Here is an 18,612-nt window from a genome sequence, read left to right as displayed (position 1 = left end):
ATGTTTCTGGTTTGCAGGTTAACCTTTTTCTTCCTGTTTTGCGGGTGCTGCTACGGTCTTTTGACTGGTTGCTGTTGAAGAACCAGGAATAAATTTCCCTGCATTGGCAGATTTTGTCTTCCCTGTAGCAATTCATCACAACTTTAGCAGTTTAAAGCCTTGGGCAGAATCCTTTAGTCTTTTCTTCCCTAAATGGTGGTGGGGGTGAAGTGGTGACTCATCACCCCCCCACACACAACAGCAATTCCAGCAACTCTTAAAGGGGTTTATTATGGGTGTCGCTGGCCATACACTGAAAGGTTGTCATTGAACTACCCTGCGTGAGGGGATATGGGGTGGGCTGCCTGCAGGGCACCCACATATCCCATTTACCCTGATGAGCCTCAGTTCCTCCCTGGCTGTGGGGCTGGGAGGGAAACACGCCCAATGCCTAAGCCAAGGTCTTCCTACATTTAAAAGTTTAATAAAATTGTGGCCAAATTTTAATTCCATAAAACGTTATCACAAGTCTTTTTTCCTTTCTGGGTTATCCCTGGGAGCTGGGCCTGGTCATGCAAAACAATTTTCACAACAACATTCATTGAAGGAGATTGGGGTGGGGGCTGACATTGCAGAGAATATCACATTGGTCAGGGATGATGGGAATTGTAGTCCAAAAACAGCTGGATGTTTGGGAAACCTGGTCTAATTTGATATTCTTTGTAAAAGCCTGGGAGTACATTTAAGAGCTGAAGGAGCACTTGCCAACATATGCACTGAAAGATATTTGACAATGCATACCTCCCTAAAATCAATATGTCCCTCAATGCCAAAATGTACTTTTGCTTGAATCTATGAATAGGATAGATTATGGGGGATTTTTTCGGAGGAATGGGGGGTTGTGTTTTAAATCCCATTATTGAACCCATCCTCCCCACCAGGGACGTATGAAACATAAAGGCATATGATAACTCAGAGGAGCCTTTCTCTAGCAATACAGTAATACTCTGAATGATATTTCATACACAAGATTCCCTGGGTTGCAGATAATAGCAAAACACAAAGACATTGAGATTATTCAGACCTTCCTTCTTATTAGTTGTTCCCTGTTGTTCAGCTCAGGCCTCAGCACAATGATATAACATTTGGGGAGAAAGATGCAACCTAGGAGCCCAGCACTGGAGGCTAAGATAGAAAAGATTTCCACAGCTACCATATATTTCCCCTTTGAACTCAGGTAGGATGGAATAAAGGAGAGCCAAACACTGCAAAATACCAACATGCTGAAAGTAATGAATTTGGCTTCATTGAAACTATTGGGCAATTTCCTGGCAAAGAACGCCACAACAAAGCTGATTATGGCCAGGAAACTGATATAACCCAAAACACAGTAAAACATAGTCATGGACCCCTCATTGCATTCGAATATAATTTCTTCAGCAACTGAGTGCATGTCGACATCTGGGAATGGGGGAGAGGTGACCAACCATACGGTACAAATGCCTGCTTGAATAAGGGAGCAGGAAAGAACAATGGCACTGGCAAGTCTTCTCCCCACCCACTTCCTCATCCTGGAACCTGGTTTGGTGGCCATAAAAGCAAGAACCACAGTAGTGGTTTTTGCCAACACACAAGAAACAGCCACAGAGAAGATCATGCCAAAAGTGGTTTGTCGGAGGAGACACAACACCTGCTTAGGATGTCCAATGAATAGCAATGCAGAAAGGAAGCAGAGCAGGATTGAGATAAGGAGAGTATAGGCAAGGTTCCGGTTGTTGGCCTTGACAATGGGAGTGTTGTGGTGCTTCAGAAATATTCCTAGCACCAAGACTGTTATCAGACAAAAGAAAAGAGCAAAAAAGGCTAAACTGATGCCCAGTGGTTCTTTATACGATAAAAAGGAAATGAACTTGGGAATACAGAAATCCCTGGTTTTACTTGGATAGGTTTTTGCAGTGCACGTAGAACAGGCATTCATGTCTGAAAAAGAAAAGGCATGGGCTTCATTTCAAATTGATTCCAGACATCTCACAAGCATGTTTTCTCTTCTACATCTGAAATAATCCATTCATTTTAGGGTATTACTTTGGTATCAGTCTTCTCAAACTATGGAAGGTGAGGAGTTGGTTATGTGAATTCCCATTCACCTTCCTGGAAATGTTATGATCTCATGTATTTTAGAGCTCTTTGAATGCACATCTGCACCATTAGTTGAATCTGCAAGGTAGTGAGCTAAGATTAGAGACATTAGAGACATCCCATGCCTATTAAGCATGGGGTACCTTTACCGAGCAGCGCTGTGGCCCACAGATTGCAGCAAAATACTGGGCAAGGTTTTGTTCAGTATCGTCTCTGGGTGGTGGGCTGCTGGGAAAAATCTGGCCCATGAGCCCTTGCTGCAGATAGGAGGGGAAAGCCTACATAAGGCTTCTTCCCTTGGAGGTCACAGCCATTTTGCTTTGAGAGGGCTGGAAAGGATTTCTTTTCTCTCAACCCGATTGGCACATGGTTGGGTTTTTTCTTCCCCTTTGCCTCAGGGAAATCATGGATTTCCCTCGTTAGGCAGAATAATATTGTTTGTATGAGGGCGGAAATGGCATTGGGCAGGATCAACATAGTATAGGATGCCCCCATAAGGTGCCTGAGGAGAGGATTGAACCCAAGCGTGGGTTCAGTAACTGCCTGGTTGGAATCTACATCCTGGTTCCCCAGTGAGACCTTGCTTCCTTGCATTGCAACATGTCTTGGTTCAACACTAGCCGACTCCTGTTGTAAAGATTTGGAGTGATCTAAACCCAGTGGATATATTCCATCAACATGGGACTTTACTTGTTTTTGGACACCACAAGAATTGAATGTATGTGTGCAGATGAACACCAACTGGATGCAACTCATATGAATTTTTACACCTTTTAATATAAACCCCAGATGAACAAGCAGTGTTTGAAACACATTGAAGTTAGCATGTATATCATTTGAACCAAGTCTTGATCATGACCAAACTTTCCCCAGCTTTGTTCACTCTATTTCTTACCCCTTTGGTCTGAAAACTTTCCTTCTGGACATGGGATGCAATCATAGCAGCAAAACGGTTTTCCCTCCTTCACTTTCTTGCTGGAACCGGGATAGCAACTTTCAGAACATACAGAAAGAGGCTGGACCTAATTTGTAAGTGAAAGAGTAGAATGATTATCTTGAAAATAAGTCTCAAGTTCTTAAGATGATCTTCATGTATAACTGAAACCAAACTGGGACCACTCATCCATAACTTTATCTAGCATTCTTCTGAGATGTGAAATATCCAGGGCTGTGCAAGGTGGTCACACCATAGGTTTTAATTCTGTCAACAAGACAGAATTTTCCACCCCCCTTCCTAATGTTCCCTAATTTAGAATTTGGCTTTTTCACAGCTGTTGCACACTTGATCAATATCTTCAGTGAGGTACACACATTGATGTGAATGTCTCTTTCATGCTCAGTCACAAATTTAATGTGAGACCACAGCTGGAATGTTCAGAAGAGTTCTAGATACTGCACCTCAAAAAGAATATTGATGAACTGAAAAGGGTTCAGAGAAGAATAAGCAAAGTCATCAAAGTGCTGGAGCAACTACATCATTGTCATCATCATCCTTAACAAGCCCTTTATCTTAATACACTATTAAAATAAAAAAATTAAACATTTAGAAACAAATTGAAAGGAAAGAAAACCGATGGGGAAAGATTGCAATATTTGGGGATTTTTAGCTTAGAAAAGAGGATTAGACAAATTCATGGAGAATAAGTCTACCAAGGGCCACTAGCTAATTTTTACCACAACTGTTGGAAGCAAGAATTGTCTGAACCAGACAGAGGGCCTTCTCAGTAGTGGTGCCCACCTTGTGGAATGCCCTATCATCTGATGTCAAGGAACTAAAAAACTATATGGCTTTTAGAAAAAATCTGAAAGCAGCTCTGTTTAGGGAAGTTTTTAATGCTCGATCTTTTATCATGTTTTCAATATTCTGTTGGGAGCCGCCCAGAATGGCTGGGGTATAAATAAATTATTATTATTATTATTATTATTATTATTATTATTATTATTATTATTCCAATCACTACAAATTGCAAATGGACTTCTGCTCTCAAGTCCTGCTTTCAGTCTTCTCATAGACATCTTGTTGCCTGTTGTGGCATTGTGTGTGTAATCCAACTAGCACAAACATATGTTTATTTTTTTCACCACATTTAATATACTCAACAGCAAAGCAAACAGTGCAGAAGTTTTTTGAGTCTTAATTTCTACATAAGTTTTATCATTTCTAATCAAAACTCGGTATTTGTCATGGGCTGAACATTGTTCATTCGATGAAACTTAATAGTTTCCCAAGCAGTTCCCAACTGATTCCTACCTGATTAAACCAATTGTGCCATGTGATGGCATCCTTGTTGATGGTGAACACTTGGTCCGGAGAACCCTGGGGATCCATTCTCCCAACTTTCACTCTATGAAAGGATTGGTTTGAGGAAATAATCCAGTTAATAATATCAAATCCAGTCACTAACTCCCCATTCTGGTCAAAGGAGATCTTGTCTCCAGCACTGTTGTTAAAGGAGACAATTTTCAGAAAGTGATGGAGCTGAGTTGAAAAAGAAAATGAGCTTAGGATAGGCTGCATTTCTGTGGAATCTTTTACAGCAAATCATACAAACATCTTCCCCAGGTGGAAGCAACCCATTTACATCCCATTCTGAATCGCAGGACCCCGAAATGGCTCCAGGAAAGAATGGGTGAGAGAAGATATGCATTAGGAGCAAAGGGGAAAGAAATACCAACATCAGGCTCTGCTGCCCGAATGGATCCTGCCACCTAAGGCAGTTGCCTCACTTTGCACTTTGGGCCAGTCACTCTTGATTAAAAGTCATTTAGTGTTTTAAAGGTTAAAGAGTGCACTTTAAATTAGGTATCAAATGCATTTTCTAAATCCATCGCCTTTTTCACCATATACAATTAATTTAGCACTTCCTAAACTTATTCAACATTACTGGTCAAAAAACATTGTAGGGCTGCCCTTAGTAAACTGGATTCTGGCTGTAGTTGCGGAGTTTCAAAGGTTCTATCTTACTTCTACTGGACAACATCTTCTTCTAAATGAAACCTGTCTCTTCTAAACACAACATTACTGAATCTGAAAGCCTCTTACCAGCAAATACACACACTTCTTAACAGACTCACAGTGTAGTTGTGGCAGTTTCTGAGAGCCAAGAGGCAGCATGAATCAGAGGTAGCATGAATTAGTAAATGTATAGCAGCAAAACTATAATGTGTATATTTTAAGTTCACCAGTGGAAAAAGAGGGAAGCAGCTCAGTCGGTTGAGTATGAGACTCCTAGTCTCAGGGCTGGGAGTTCTAGCCCCACGTTGGGCAAATAGATTACCCTAGTGGCCCCTTCCAACTCTACAATTCTATAATCTCAGAACATATTAACACTAAAATAGAGAAAGAAGATGGAAAGGAGAGAATGAACAGAGTTTGGGGTAGGTCTGCCTTAGGTTCAGAAGTGAAATCAGGTGGAATATTCTGAAAGTGGCTAAAATGTTCAACAACTTTGCCAATGATCAATAACTTTGCCAAAAAAAAGCAGAACAATTTTTGTGTCCAGATTTTCAGCTTTTGAAATATGGCAACCCTAGTTTGGGGAGACCTTTTATTAGACAGAATAAAAAAAAGACCTGCTAGATAAGTCAAAAATCCTCCCTGGTCCAGCATACAGTTCTTATAGTAGATTACAGGATTGGACTAGATTACCCTAGTAGTCCCTTCAAACTCTACAATTCTATAGTCTCAGAGCCTGCTCACAGTAACATGAGAAAGAACATGTCAATGAGAGGATGGGAAGAGTTTGTGGAGACCTTTTACCAAACAGAATAGATACCTACTAGATCAGTCCATAGCCTATCAAGTGCAGTGTATGGTTCTTACAAAGCCCAACCAGATGTCAATGGGAAGCCCACAAGAAGGATCTGATTGGAGCATATTGTTATATATTCTGAGAGATATGTTGCCATCCAACAGGAGGAATTCCATTCCATTACCTGCAACACCTGCTGATTCTGAAGGTTCCTCCACCTTCCTTCAACCACTGATGGATGATTCAGTTGAGATGAAGACAGGGAGTGTAAAGCATGTGCCACAGCATAAACAGCATTGTAGATGCTGTAGCTGTGGCCAGTCAAGCTCATTTCAAAAAATGTCCCAGGAAGGCTTTCCAACTTCTCTTTTCCTGTGCAAATGTCTCCATCCACCTTATCCCCATCTATACTTTGGAATACACAACCAAAGGCCTGCTGCCAGAAATCCCTGATAAAGCCATCTCCTGTTGTGAATGAAGGGCTTTTGCTTTCAATAAATGTCTTGAATCCTGGCAGATCACTGGAGTGAACAGAGAAGGACAGAACACCATGGACTATGTCTGTATCCCAGGTTCTTTGAAACACCATTGAAGTGAGCTCTATCTGAGCTGTTAATATCCACACTTTATTTACTGTACATTCTCTTTCTGAGGCATATGGTAGCCACCTCAAATACACAATGAGATAGGATTCTCCATTAGCAACCACTACATTGGCTTTGCTGTCAGTGATTCTATCATTTATTTTGGCTCCCTCATGTAGCTTATCATACATTTCTGTGACAATGGTAAATTTGTTGCTTCTTTCTATGAAGGCAAAACAAATACCCTTTCTGGAGAATACTGGAAACACCGTCTGCACAAATCTTTCTCCATATTCATCATTGGATGTAAGGATCCCAATCCATGTCCAATTGAAATGGAGAAGCAAAGTCAGAATGCCTGCATGCTGAAGAGCATCTTTAGGAGACATTTGGTAGAAGGAAAAGCCTGTGGTTTTATCATTCATCACTGGAGCAGGGCCATATATAAGCTAAAAAAGGGAAATAAGAATGAATAACTAACTAACTAACTAACTAACTAACTAACTAACTAACTAACTAACTAGAAGCCCAACTTTGGCCCACAGAACCCCTTTCTTCAAACTGTTGGTATATAAATTTTTATTACAAGCACAGGAATTGTTTTAATGGAGGCTGGTTCAGTATGGCAAATGGGGTAATGCTTTATCAACCTCTGTCTTTTCTCAGAAAGTCTACATCTGGCTGCCATCTTACTTACAACAAGTCATGGGATTGGTCTGCCTGTCATATGCTGTGGCTGTAATTATTGCTGGTTTTCCTTTCTTCCACCTACCCACCATCACTTGACAATTTACTTTCTTCTGTAGGTGCTGTTATATTTCCAACACTCTCATTTATAATGAACTGTATCTCAGCTTCCATTTGACATTCCTAAACAAGGAAATATTTCCTACATGCCTTCACCCACTTCAGTTTCCAAACCCACAATCTTGCCTGTGTGGTGAAAAAAAGCATTTAAATGGATGAACTCCCACATTCCACATAAATATAGAGACATCTACACAATCTACCTGTGGAATCTTGTAGATATCCAATACCGTTGCAATATAATGAGAAATTAGAGGGTCCAGCCCCCCAACAATTGCTATTAATTTATTTTGGACATCACATATGTAGTTGGGAACTATTTTTTCTTTTGAAGACATAAGCTGCATTGTGGCATGATAGGTATTCTTTGCATTGAAGTAACTGTCGTAAATGTGGAAGCCCAAGGAAGTATTGGGTAAAATCTGAGAGTTTTCATTTATCTCCTTTACAGCAAATGCCAAAGCCAGGATGTGCTGGTAATTCTTAGGCACTACCCTAAAATAAAAGGACAGCATATTAGGTTATCCCACACATTGTAAAATGTGGACTATGTTGTACTCCCTATGCTTCCTTACAGTATTTATGTACAAACTTTCTTTAGGCAATTCTTAGCCCTAAGTTGGCTGCACAAATATTAGACAACTGTATTCTCCTTTACAACAATGCACTTGATATAGTTTATTGATAAGTTACCAATATAAAGTTCCATGTGTTATCATGAACCATACGATTTGACATTTTCAGAAGGCTGTATTCGATGCATGTGAACACCTACTCCCATTCTTGATAGATATCTTATTCTATGACATTACTGGATCTTTTCTTAAGAATGCGTCAGAATACAGAACACTTTATAAGTTCTTGGCGAAGTACCTCCAACAGTTGAAGGTGAAATCCATATTTTAAGAACATGTTCAGAGTGTGGTGATAACTGCACTAGAATTAGAGTTGTATTCTGTATTTGTGAAACTTCCATGTTTTGTAAAACTGTTGCATCTCCCTTGACATCTCCTTCCTTATTATATACAAATATATAAACACCCCAGCTCTCTTACAAAGACATTTTGAAATTCTATTAAAAAATGACATCAATCAGAGCAAGTGGTAAGAAATACAAATTAAGATAGCTTATCACAGACCATTAATATCTTTGGCTTCATTGATAGTAGTTTCTAAAATATTTAAGTGAAGGAAGCCATCACTAGTACTGTCAAAATCAGATGAACTTGATCTGTCTCCATTCTGAATATAATTAAATTAGTATTTAAGTTCACATGAAAATTGTTTGACAAACTTGGAGAAAGACTGTAATTCACATCCTTAATGGAAACAGAAACTGTAACAACCAACAATAGTAACATCAAGGTCTTACGCGAGCTCTTCAAACAACACGGGTGGAGGTGCTTCAGTGAAGGTTAGCGAGTTGGAAATTATGAAGGTCTGAGAAGTGATGCCACCAATTATGTTGCCTCCCAACTGATGATACTCGTGAATTGGATTGTGTGGAGCTCTTACCATGCAGTTAATGTGAGGCTTGCATGCCATGTGAGGAAGTAGTACCAATATCGAGACTACTAATGTCACCATCCTTAGTACAAATTTCCTCTCTAAGCAGAGATTGTGTTTAGACTCAAACAGGTGGTTCCTTGCTTTCCACCCCAAAGTTCCTGCTCCTACAACTAACTATTAAATTGAATATTTATATTATCCTTCATACACTGTGCTATTACCTTTGCTTCTGTCCACTGAAACTCCTCGGGAAGAAGCATTGCCAAGTAGTTGAATTAATTACAGTCCTTTTCAAAATTACAGGAGAAGGTAATCATCAACTTAAAATTGTTTTGCACAAATGGAGTTGGAAAAAGAAGAAGTTTGAGGCATCTGAACAAAGGAGACTCCATAACAGTTCAAACTTCAGGGCCCCAAAAATGTACTTCCTTTTGACTGGCATGGATTTTCCAACATTCAGTTTTATTGGATGAGAGTGCCGGCAACACTTTTTGAGCAGTTCAAGTTGATGCTGCAGTTTTCCCTCAGTGGGGGGAAACACATAGGCAAACCTTCAAGAGATGTGCCTGCATGCGCCAGGAGAGCAGGAGTCTCTTGCTGATTTTGGTGAAGTAAAAAGTGCCAGTGATGTTGCCCTTTGGGTACTTCCAGATGGCTTTGTGGGGTGGGGGGGTGCTTCCCAATGCTACGGAAAGCAGCCCAGATCACCCATGTGTTTGGATGTCAAAAGTCCCTGGGAAAGTCATATGCCTTTGTTTAGCCCATTGAAGCTCTTCAGAGATGATTGGAGTAAGCATCGAGCGATTTCTAGCCACCAATCTGAGTGAGCCGTGCCAGGGGTTTCTAAATTAGGTGCCTCCAGACAAAGCCTGGTGGCAGGATTTTGATTTGTGGTGTGGGGCAGAAGATGAAGTAGATTTGCCCTGGGGTAGCAAAGGGGAGAAAATTGGAGAGGTACCCCACAGTGTTAGTAAGAAAGAAAATATGATCACAATTTTTCCAACATTGTTTCTTCATGATGCTCTGCAGGCAGCTAGGGAGATTTATTCGGGGCAAGAATGTGAGGGAAAGCCAAAGAGAATTTGAACAGCTCCAGGAAGAAGGAACCTGCAATTTAATCTACTGGAACTGTGAACTTTGAGAAACCCTAGGACAAAGAACTATAAGTCGTATCTTGGAAGTCGAATGGAATCCATTTCGGAATTCCGTTCGACTTCCAAAATGTTCGGAAAACAAAGTGTGGCTTCTGATTGACCGCAGGAAGCTGCTGAAGCCCCGCTGGGCATTCAGGTTCTAAAGAACGTTTGCAAACCGGAACACTCACTTCTGGGTTTGCAGTGTTCAGGAGCCAAAATGTCTGAGTACCAAGGCTTTCAGGATCCAAGGTATGACTGTACAGACAACCACATGACACAGGGTCCTGTTTAGTGGTGTACTCTTTTATGGTTATGGTGAGGAGAACTATTAATGATTTTTAGGAATTATTCTGAATGTTTTATGTATGTACAACTGCAAACATCTTGTACTCAGGTTTCAATAATTGAAACTGATACTGTACAGATGGAACAGACAGTGCTCTGGACCTCTCCATTTGGACTCCCTTAAACTACAACTCTAAAGGGAAATCTGGAGGCAGTGAAACTGACAAGCAACAACATATCATATAAACATACAGTGGTACCTCGGGTTCCAGATGCTTCAGGTTATAGACTCTGCTAACCCAGAAATAGTACATCGGGTTAAGAACTTTGCTTCAGGATGAGAACAGAAATCGCGCGGCAGCGGCGCGGCAGCAGCGAGAGGCCCCATTGGCTAAAGTGGTACCTCAGGTTAAGAACAGTTTCGGGTTAATAACGGACCTCCAGAATGAATTAAGTTCTTAACCCAAGGTACCATTGTATTAGGAACCTCAATGGATATAGGAGGCTCTCTAATTCATACACTTACCCCACATGAAACGAGGACCATGAAAATAGGGGGGGGGGGGGAGCTACGCCACTTGTTCTAATGCCTGAATAGGGTTAAATATATCTTCATGCTTTCTTTCTTATTAGCTGTTCCCTGTTGTTCAGCTCAGGCCTCAACACAATAATGTAGCATTTTGGGGCAAAGATGCAACTCAACAGTCCAGCACTGGAGGCCAAGATAGAAAAGATCTCCACAGCAACTAGGTATTTACCCTTGGAGCTCAGGTAGGCTGGAACAAAGGATAGCCAAACACTGCAAAAGACCAACATGCTGAAAGTGATGAATTTGGCTTCATTGAAACTGTCAGGTAACTTCCTGGCAAGGAAAGCCACAATGAAACTGATAATTGCCAGGAAGCCCATATAGCCCAAAACACAATAAAACATAGTCACTGAACCCTCATTACATTCCAGGACAATTTCCTCCATTACTGACCACATGTCAACATCTGGAAATGGGGGGGAGGTTACTATCCACACAGCACAAATGCCTGCTTGAAGAAGGGTGCAGAAAAGAACAAAGAAGGAGGCAAGTCTTTTCCCCACCCACTTCCTCATCCTAGATCCAGGTTTAGTGGCCATAAAAGCCAGAAGCACTGTGATGGTTTTGGCCAGCACACAAGAAACAGCCTCTGAAAAGATGACACCAAAAGCAGTTTGTCGAAGGAGACATGTCATCTCCCCAGGCTGGCCAATGAATAGTAATGCACAGAGAAAGCAGAGCAGGAGGGAGCAAAGGAGAGTGTAGGTGAGATTGCGATTGTTGGCCTTGACAATGGGAGTGTCATTGTGCTTCATAAACATTCCTAGCACCACAGCTGTGATCAAAGAAAAAGAAAGGACCAAAAAGGTAAAACTGATCCCCAAAGGTTCTGTGTAAGACAAAAATGCAATGACCTTAGGAATACAGAAATCCTGACTGTTGCTTGGATAGGTTTTGTCCGTACATGTAGAACAGTCGTTCATGTCTGAAAAACAAATTAGGTAACCACAATTTCAAATACAAGCCAAACATGTTGTAACTCTTTATCTTATAAGGTTTTTTTTTTAAAAAAAAATTCTTATTAGGGAATCCTTTTAAGGTCAACCCTTTGAAATGTGTGGAGTAGGTTACCATTCATTACCTAGCAACCTCATGAAGGTATTATGTTCTTTCGAACAACATATTTATTTACGTATTTATCATTTCCTTTGTTCATTCCTGAGGCTTTTCTCCTTTTGTTTTGAAGTGGAATAAGTGGTATGCAATTGATATGGCACTTCCACTCACATTATGTAACATTGATGGAGGAAAGGAGTCACATAAGGAATAATCTCTCACAAGCGACTGTCCCAGCACAGAAGTCCATGGCTATCCAACAACATGCTAAGAATAATTTTCATGAGCTGTTAAGTAACAGGATAGGCAGCACAACAAAACTGTGTTCAAGTGTTTGCATGAATGCTTCTAAGGGGATTCAACTGAATGTACTTAGAAACCCCCTTCAGCCATTCATGCCAAATACTTAAAGATCTGAAGCGGAGTCCACACATCTAGAGGTTGAGGGTGTGAACGCCCATGCACTCCCATACCCCCAACCATAGTTTCAGCCCAGTTTCAGGTTAATGCCCAAACACGGCTCAACACAATCCCTTATTTTGTAGTATTGAACACCTCGTGCCTACCTTTATTGGTTGGCAGAGGGAACTACTGGTGAAAGCCATTGTGAATGGCTGGATCTCTAAAGTTTGCCCATTTCATTTGACCAGCTCTATTTATCTAATGCCAAAATCTCCAGTCTCAAGCAACCAGCTTGTTTCTATGCATTTATTTGTTTTCACTTTCCTATGTATTCTATGTATTATTCAGTGGGGACTGGACTTGCAGACAGGATGACCAATTTCACTCATATCTGCACAACATTCCCCCTCCCCTGAACACATATGTGATCCTTTATTACCTAATGATCATAGACAGGCTGGTGAATGAATATTCCATTTAGATACTACTTTTGACAGTTATTTTGACTTAAAGAAACACGTGAGCATATAACAGGTGTGAGAGAATAACTGATAGCACTGCAAAGCAAGTCCAATACATGTCAAACAAGGTTTGCGAGAAAACAGTTTTCACAACATTCATTGCAATATTTAAATATACATTTTTTTACGCTACCCTAATGAAGGTCTGGTGTTTGAAATATGTTGGGATTTATGTTTATGCAATTTGGAGAAATAAATTAGTCTGCTGCATCCTCCTCATTCTCCTTTGTTTTTGCTTTGTGATGCTGCACTTTGATGAGTCCTCTTCATTCTGGCCAAATTACACGATAACTTTACACAGCATATTTCTTACCCTCCTGCTCTGAAAACTTCCCTTCTGGACATGGGGTGCAATCATAGCAGCAAAATGGCTCCCCCTCTTTCATTTTCTTGCTAGAACCGGGATGGCAACTCTCACTACATACAGAAAGAGGCTTAACCTGATCCAGAAATGAAAGAGCAGAATGTTAATCTTGAGAAAAATCAATTTAGATCCTCATAGATGTAAATCTCTCTCTCTCTCTCTCTCTATATATATATATATATATATACCCACCTATGTACATACAGTATATCCTGTAACTGAAAATGAAATTTGAACCATTGTTGAATACCTTAATCAAACACCACCATGTTAATGTTGAATATCATAGGAGCATGATGGTGCATTCAATGACCTATGTGCATCCATCCTATTGTCACTAGACTGGGAAAGGAGGCTTATAACTATGTCTGAAAGATCATCCACCCATTTGCAATATTTTGTATGCTACCATGGACTTTCAAATGCTATCATGGTGCTATGGGATGAAGACATGGAAGAAATTATGTTGCATGTATTTAATTTATGCCACTATGCTAATGCTGGAAATTGTAGAAGTGTGTTAGTATTGTCTAGGGGATTTCCACCCAATTATTCATTATAATGAGGTGTGTGTGGTAGTCACCCTCTACCTAGTTTTGGTCTTTCAAATATTACCACAGTGCTGTGATGTGAAAACATGGAAACATATCTTCAAAAAGGTTGCCCATCCCAGCTGTAGATGCTCAACAGTATTTTCCCACATTTTAAGACTTCAACCTAGTATGAAAAACAGAATGCTTGCCTGAAGCCTAATAAATTTGGGTACAAATGAATAGGTATCAGACATGCTGACTTGGGAAGGAGATGGGGGGAGGGGTCTGATGTTGCCCAGAACAGCACAATGTCACATAATCTGAAGACCCTACCTGTTTAAACCAATGGTGCCATTCTATGATATTCTCGTTGATGGTGAATGCTTGGTCTGGTGAAACTTGTGGATCAATCTTCCCAACTTTCACTCTATGAAAGGATTGGTTTGAAGAAAAAATCCAGTTTATAATATCATATCCAGTGATTAACTCCCCATTCTGGTCTAAAGAAACCTTATCACCAGAGCTGTTGTTAAAGGAAACACCTCTGAGATAGTGATGGAGCTAGATTGAAAAAGCCAACACAAAAGTTTAGGTAGGGCTGTGATTAGACAACAGTGTTCTGGATCTTTCAGAGTATAAGTCCATTGTCTCTTTATCAAAACTGTTTTCATTTCCCCCCCCCCCAGACCAACAATGTCATAGACCATAGTTGGGGAACTTCCAGCCTAATACCTATTAGATCCTGCATGATCCCAGTTTGACCCATAAGGCCGTTTCCAGAAATCACATCCACCTGCCCCAACACCTGAGGTCATATGTGATGTCAGATGTGGGGCCCTAATGTGGCACTCCTGACTGGTCATTGGCAAGGGAGGTTTGCTGACATCACCAAGCAGTTGATGGTTGGTGATAACCACTTTGGAAGGATCTGCTGTGCTACTGAGCTCCTCACACTTAATTCATTAGCAGAGCTAGCTCTAGCCATAAGCAGGACTTAAAGTAACCACCTATCACTTGACAGATGGGGAGGTCAAGTCTGCTGTATTGGCTGAACTACCGAGTTGACAATAGCCAGATCCAGTTCCTTCCCCCTGCCATGGATAATAAGACAATACTTTTTTCATATTTGAAAGTTTATAAGTTTCAGTTAAGTAGTACCTTATAGAGCAGTGTTTCCCAACCTTGTGCCTCCAGCTGTTTTTGAACTACAACTCCCATCATCCCTGACTAGCAAGACCAGTGGCAAGGGATGATGGGAATTGTAGTCCAAAAACAGCTGGAGGCACAAGGTTGGGAAACACTGTTATAGAGAATAGATCCTCTCAGTATTGCATTGCCTATTCTGTGTAGGAATCCAGAAAAAAATGAAAGAGAAATGGGAATAAAAGGAATGATATGTTTTTCTTTTTCAGTGCTTGGAATGAACCAGTTCATAAAATTACATTTGAATTAAGTTCATTCTGGGTAGAATTCTGAAGTATTTCTATTTCATCTTGAAGCTCATTTTCTTGCATATGTTTTTCAGTCTTTAGACAATTTGAGTCTTTAAGTTTAAAGATAATAATCACATGGGGAAATAAATTAAACTGCTCACATTCCACTGTGCATGTTTTGAAGTTTTCTTAGTGTGTTAAAGAATATTATATACTTAATCACAGCAGCTTGTATCATTCTGAATTCAAGGATCATTTCAATGAATCTGAATTGAATGGTGAACTGAATGTAAACAGAACTAGTTCATTTTGTAAAGGGTCTAAGGTGAACTGGAATTAGTTTTTGGAGATGTGGAACTGGAACTCTTAAAATAATTATTATTTATCAATTTATTATTAAAAGTAAATGTTCTGAGCTTTGGTCTTTTTAAAAGTCATGTGTATTTCTAGCTCACGTGGAAAGGAAGAAATATTAAAAATGGAGCAAGCAATGTAACCTTTTGCTGTCCCCCCCCCCAAATCCATTACCTGCCACAACTTTAGATTTGGAAACTTCAGTCCTCCATCAACAGGCATTGTTCGATATTTGTGTCTAGATGAGGACATTGCATTTAACGCATGTGCCACGGCATACACGCTATTGTAGATGCTGTAGCTATGGCCAGTCATGCTCATTTCAAAAAATGGCCCAGGAAGATCACTCAGCTTCTCTTCCCCTGTACAAATATCCCCATCCACATTGCTCATCGCTGAATTTGGAAATACACAGCTGAATGCATGTTGCCGGAAGTGTCTGATAAAACCATCTCCTTTGGTTTCAAGAGGTTTTCTACTGTCAATAAATTTGTGAAATCCTGGTGGGTTATTGGAATGAATTGTGAAAGACAGAACACCATGAAGGATGTCTGTATCCCACGTCCTTTGATAAGCAATGGAAGTCAGCTCCATCTGGGCTGTTACTATCCACACTATGCCTTTCTGTTTATTTCTCATGTGCTCTTGCCCTGATAGATATGGAAACCATCTCAAAAACATAATAGTATGAGATTCTCCATAAACCACTACTACATTGGCTTTGCTGTCAATAATGTTATCATGTAGCTTTGCTCCCTGATTGAACATGTCATTAATTTCAGTGAAAATCATATGTGTGTGACTTTTTTCTATGAAGGCAAAGCAGATACCACTTTGAGTAAACTCTGGAACCACAGTTTGTAGAAATCTATCTCCATATTCATCATTAGAGGTAAGGATCCCAATCCATGTCCACCTGAAATGCAGGAGCAAAGAGAGAATCCCTGCATACTGCCAATCTTCCTTGGGGGCCATCTGGTAGAAGGAAAGCCCTGGTGTTTTATCATTCATCACTGGAGGAGGGCCATAAATAAGCTAAGGATAGATGTGGAGGGGAAAAGAAGATAATAGCATTCATTTCGCGCTTCCAAGTGTTGAAAGTAATTCACAAATATCATATCAGTAATCATTAGAACATGGTTTATTCTTGTCACATTTTCATATGCATTGTCACCAGGTATTAGCTTGTTCCAACAATGTGTTGGTATTTTTATTATTATTACAAGAACAGTGAGAGAACAAGTACTTCTGAGGAAGGGTTTACTTTGTCTTGTTTCTGATTTATGAATAACCCACGTGGCTGTATTTCTTAGGAAAGATTTGATGCTCACTCAAAAAGAATGCCCATCTCAGCATGCATCTGTGCCTCTTTCTTCTTCCTACCCCATCTCTTTCAAAACAGTTAAAATTCTATATTCAGCACACACAGAGACCAACACACATACATCCTACCTGTGGGATCTTATAAGTATCCACAACAGTTGCCACATGAAGGGAGGTTAGGGGGTCCAATCCCCCTATGACCGCAATCAGGGTGTATGCAATATTACATTTATAATTGGGAACAAACTTCTCCAATGTTTCTATAAGTAGCAAAGTTGCATGGTAGGTCCATTTTATAGTGAAATAACTGTCATATATGTAGAAGCCCAAGGTGACATTGAGTAACATCTGAAGGTTTTCATTGATCTCCTTGACTGCAAATGCCAAAGCCAAGATATGCTGATAATTCTTAGGCAACACACTAGAATGAGAACCACTGGAAATATCAGGAGTTATTTCACATGTTCACTTATAATACAATAGCAAACACACATTCCCTGCACCTTCAAAACAACATAGAAGAAGGAGGAGGAGGAGGAGGAGGAGGAGGAGGAGGAGGAGGAGGAGGAGGAGGAGGAGGAGAAGAAGGAGAAGACAGCAAGGATAGCAGATATGAGACATAGACAAAGACATGAGATGGGGCAACGTAATCATGAAGAAAACTGGGGAGAAGCAGAAGGAGATGTGGGAGGAGCTTAAATTCCAGTTATGAAGTAATTTAATTTTGACACTCTTTTAACTGCTTTGCTTTTTGAAAAAAGAAGACCCAATCAGATGCACCAATGACAGTTTCCAGGACACAATACAAGAGAGAGAGAGAAACAAATTGCCTTACATAAGCTCCTCATAGGATGCCTGTGGGGGTACAGTTTTGAAGGGGATGAAGTTGGAGACAATGAAGCTGTGAGAAGCAATTCCACCAATAAAGAGGTCACCTGACTGATGATATTCATGAAGCGGAGGGTGTGGATCTTGTACCATGCATCTGACAATATGTGCCTTGCATGCCATATGAGGAAGCAGTAACAGAATCAAGAAAACAATATTCACCATTTTCAGTACCATTTTGATACAACTATTGCCATCTTTGAAGGTTTGAATTTAAAATAAAAGCCAAAGCATCAGAGATCAAACTGAAAGTGTCTTGTCTATTCTTTTCCTAGCCCCAGCACCAAATGCTAAGTGATATATTTATATCACTCCTTTCCCCGCTACTTTTGGCAACTGCAATTTCACATGGGTTTTTTTTTAAAGCAGCAGCATTAATTGCAGTCCTCGTGATAATTAAAGGGGAAGGTAATAACCAGTTGAAAGTCAGGGATTACCTGTGGAAATGCTGAATAAAATCCCTTGTTACATCTGAGCAGACATTTCCCCTTCCACTTAAATGAGATGAGAATTTGTCTTAGAGACAATAATCACAGGTGCTAAACATGCCTGAACATCTGCTCCAAATGACCATTGAGTCTCATTTAATTTAATCTGATTCACACCCTGCAGCTGAAATCACTAATCATCTATTTGTGCATTGAAGTGCTCTCTCGTCTGAAGGTGTCCTGACTAAAAATTCCATGAAAATAGTGTCTTGAATCTATGTCTTGTACCATGTTGGTTCTGGCAACATATGTGGAGTTAGACAACACAAAGTAAGCTTTCAGTTGAGCCACTTTTTATTTTTTAGACCTTTATTTCTTTCCAGGTTTGAGAACAATCTTTCAATATTTGGCATTTTCGTCTGCCATTATTTCAATTCTTTTTGGTATTTGTGTGTGTTTACAATATATTTCCAAAATCCCACTGTTGCTCATAGTCCCAGACTGCTTAGATCAGGGGTCAGCAAACTTTT

The 18,612-nt window shown here is 40.2% G+C and overlaps 1 protein-coding gene across 2 annotated transcripts; it reads right to left on the bottom strand.

Annotated features, from left to right (window-relative positions):
• Positions 1 to 1,020: 1,020 nt before the first annotated feature.
• LOC309355042 (vomeronasal type-2 receptor 26-like) lies at positions 1,021 to 17,291 on the bottom strand. 2 transcript variants are annotated; one of them, XM_081885424.1, is made up of 8 exons: positions 15,618 to 17,291; positions 13,990 to 14,217; positions 13,073 to 13,199; positions 11,635 to 11,705; positions 6,055 to 6,903; positions 4,370 to 4,597; positions 3,014 to 3,140; positions 1,021 to 1,959 (listed from the first exon to the last, which is right to left on the bottom strand). In XM_081885424.1, exons 1-8 carry the CDS (start codon positions 16,452 to 16,454, stop codon positions 1,058 to 1,060), a joined length of 3,369 nt encoding a protein of 1,122 aa, XP_081741550.1. In that variant the 5' UTR covers positions 16,455 to 17,291; the 3' UTR covers positions 1,021 to 1,057. The 2 variants fall into 2 exon arrangements, with proteins under 2 accessions (XP_081741550.1, XP_081741551.1); XM_081885425.1 differs by having other exon boundaries at positions 13,990 to 14,083; positions 16,360 to 17,291.
• Between the last annotated feature and the right edge of the window lie 1,321 nt (positions 17,292 to 18,612).

This window comes from Podarcis melisellensis, assembly GCF_964234715.1.
Source record: "Podarcis melisellensis genome assembly, chromosome: 13".
NCBI lineage: Eukaryota > Metazoa > Chordata > Lepidosauria > Squamata > Lacertidae > Podarcis > Podarcis melisellensis.
The sequence above is the reverse complement of the archived record's forward strand: the minus strand, read 5'-3'. Positions and strand labels throughout refer to the sequence as shown.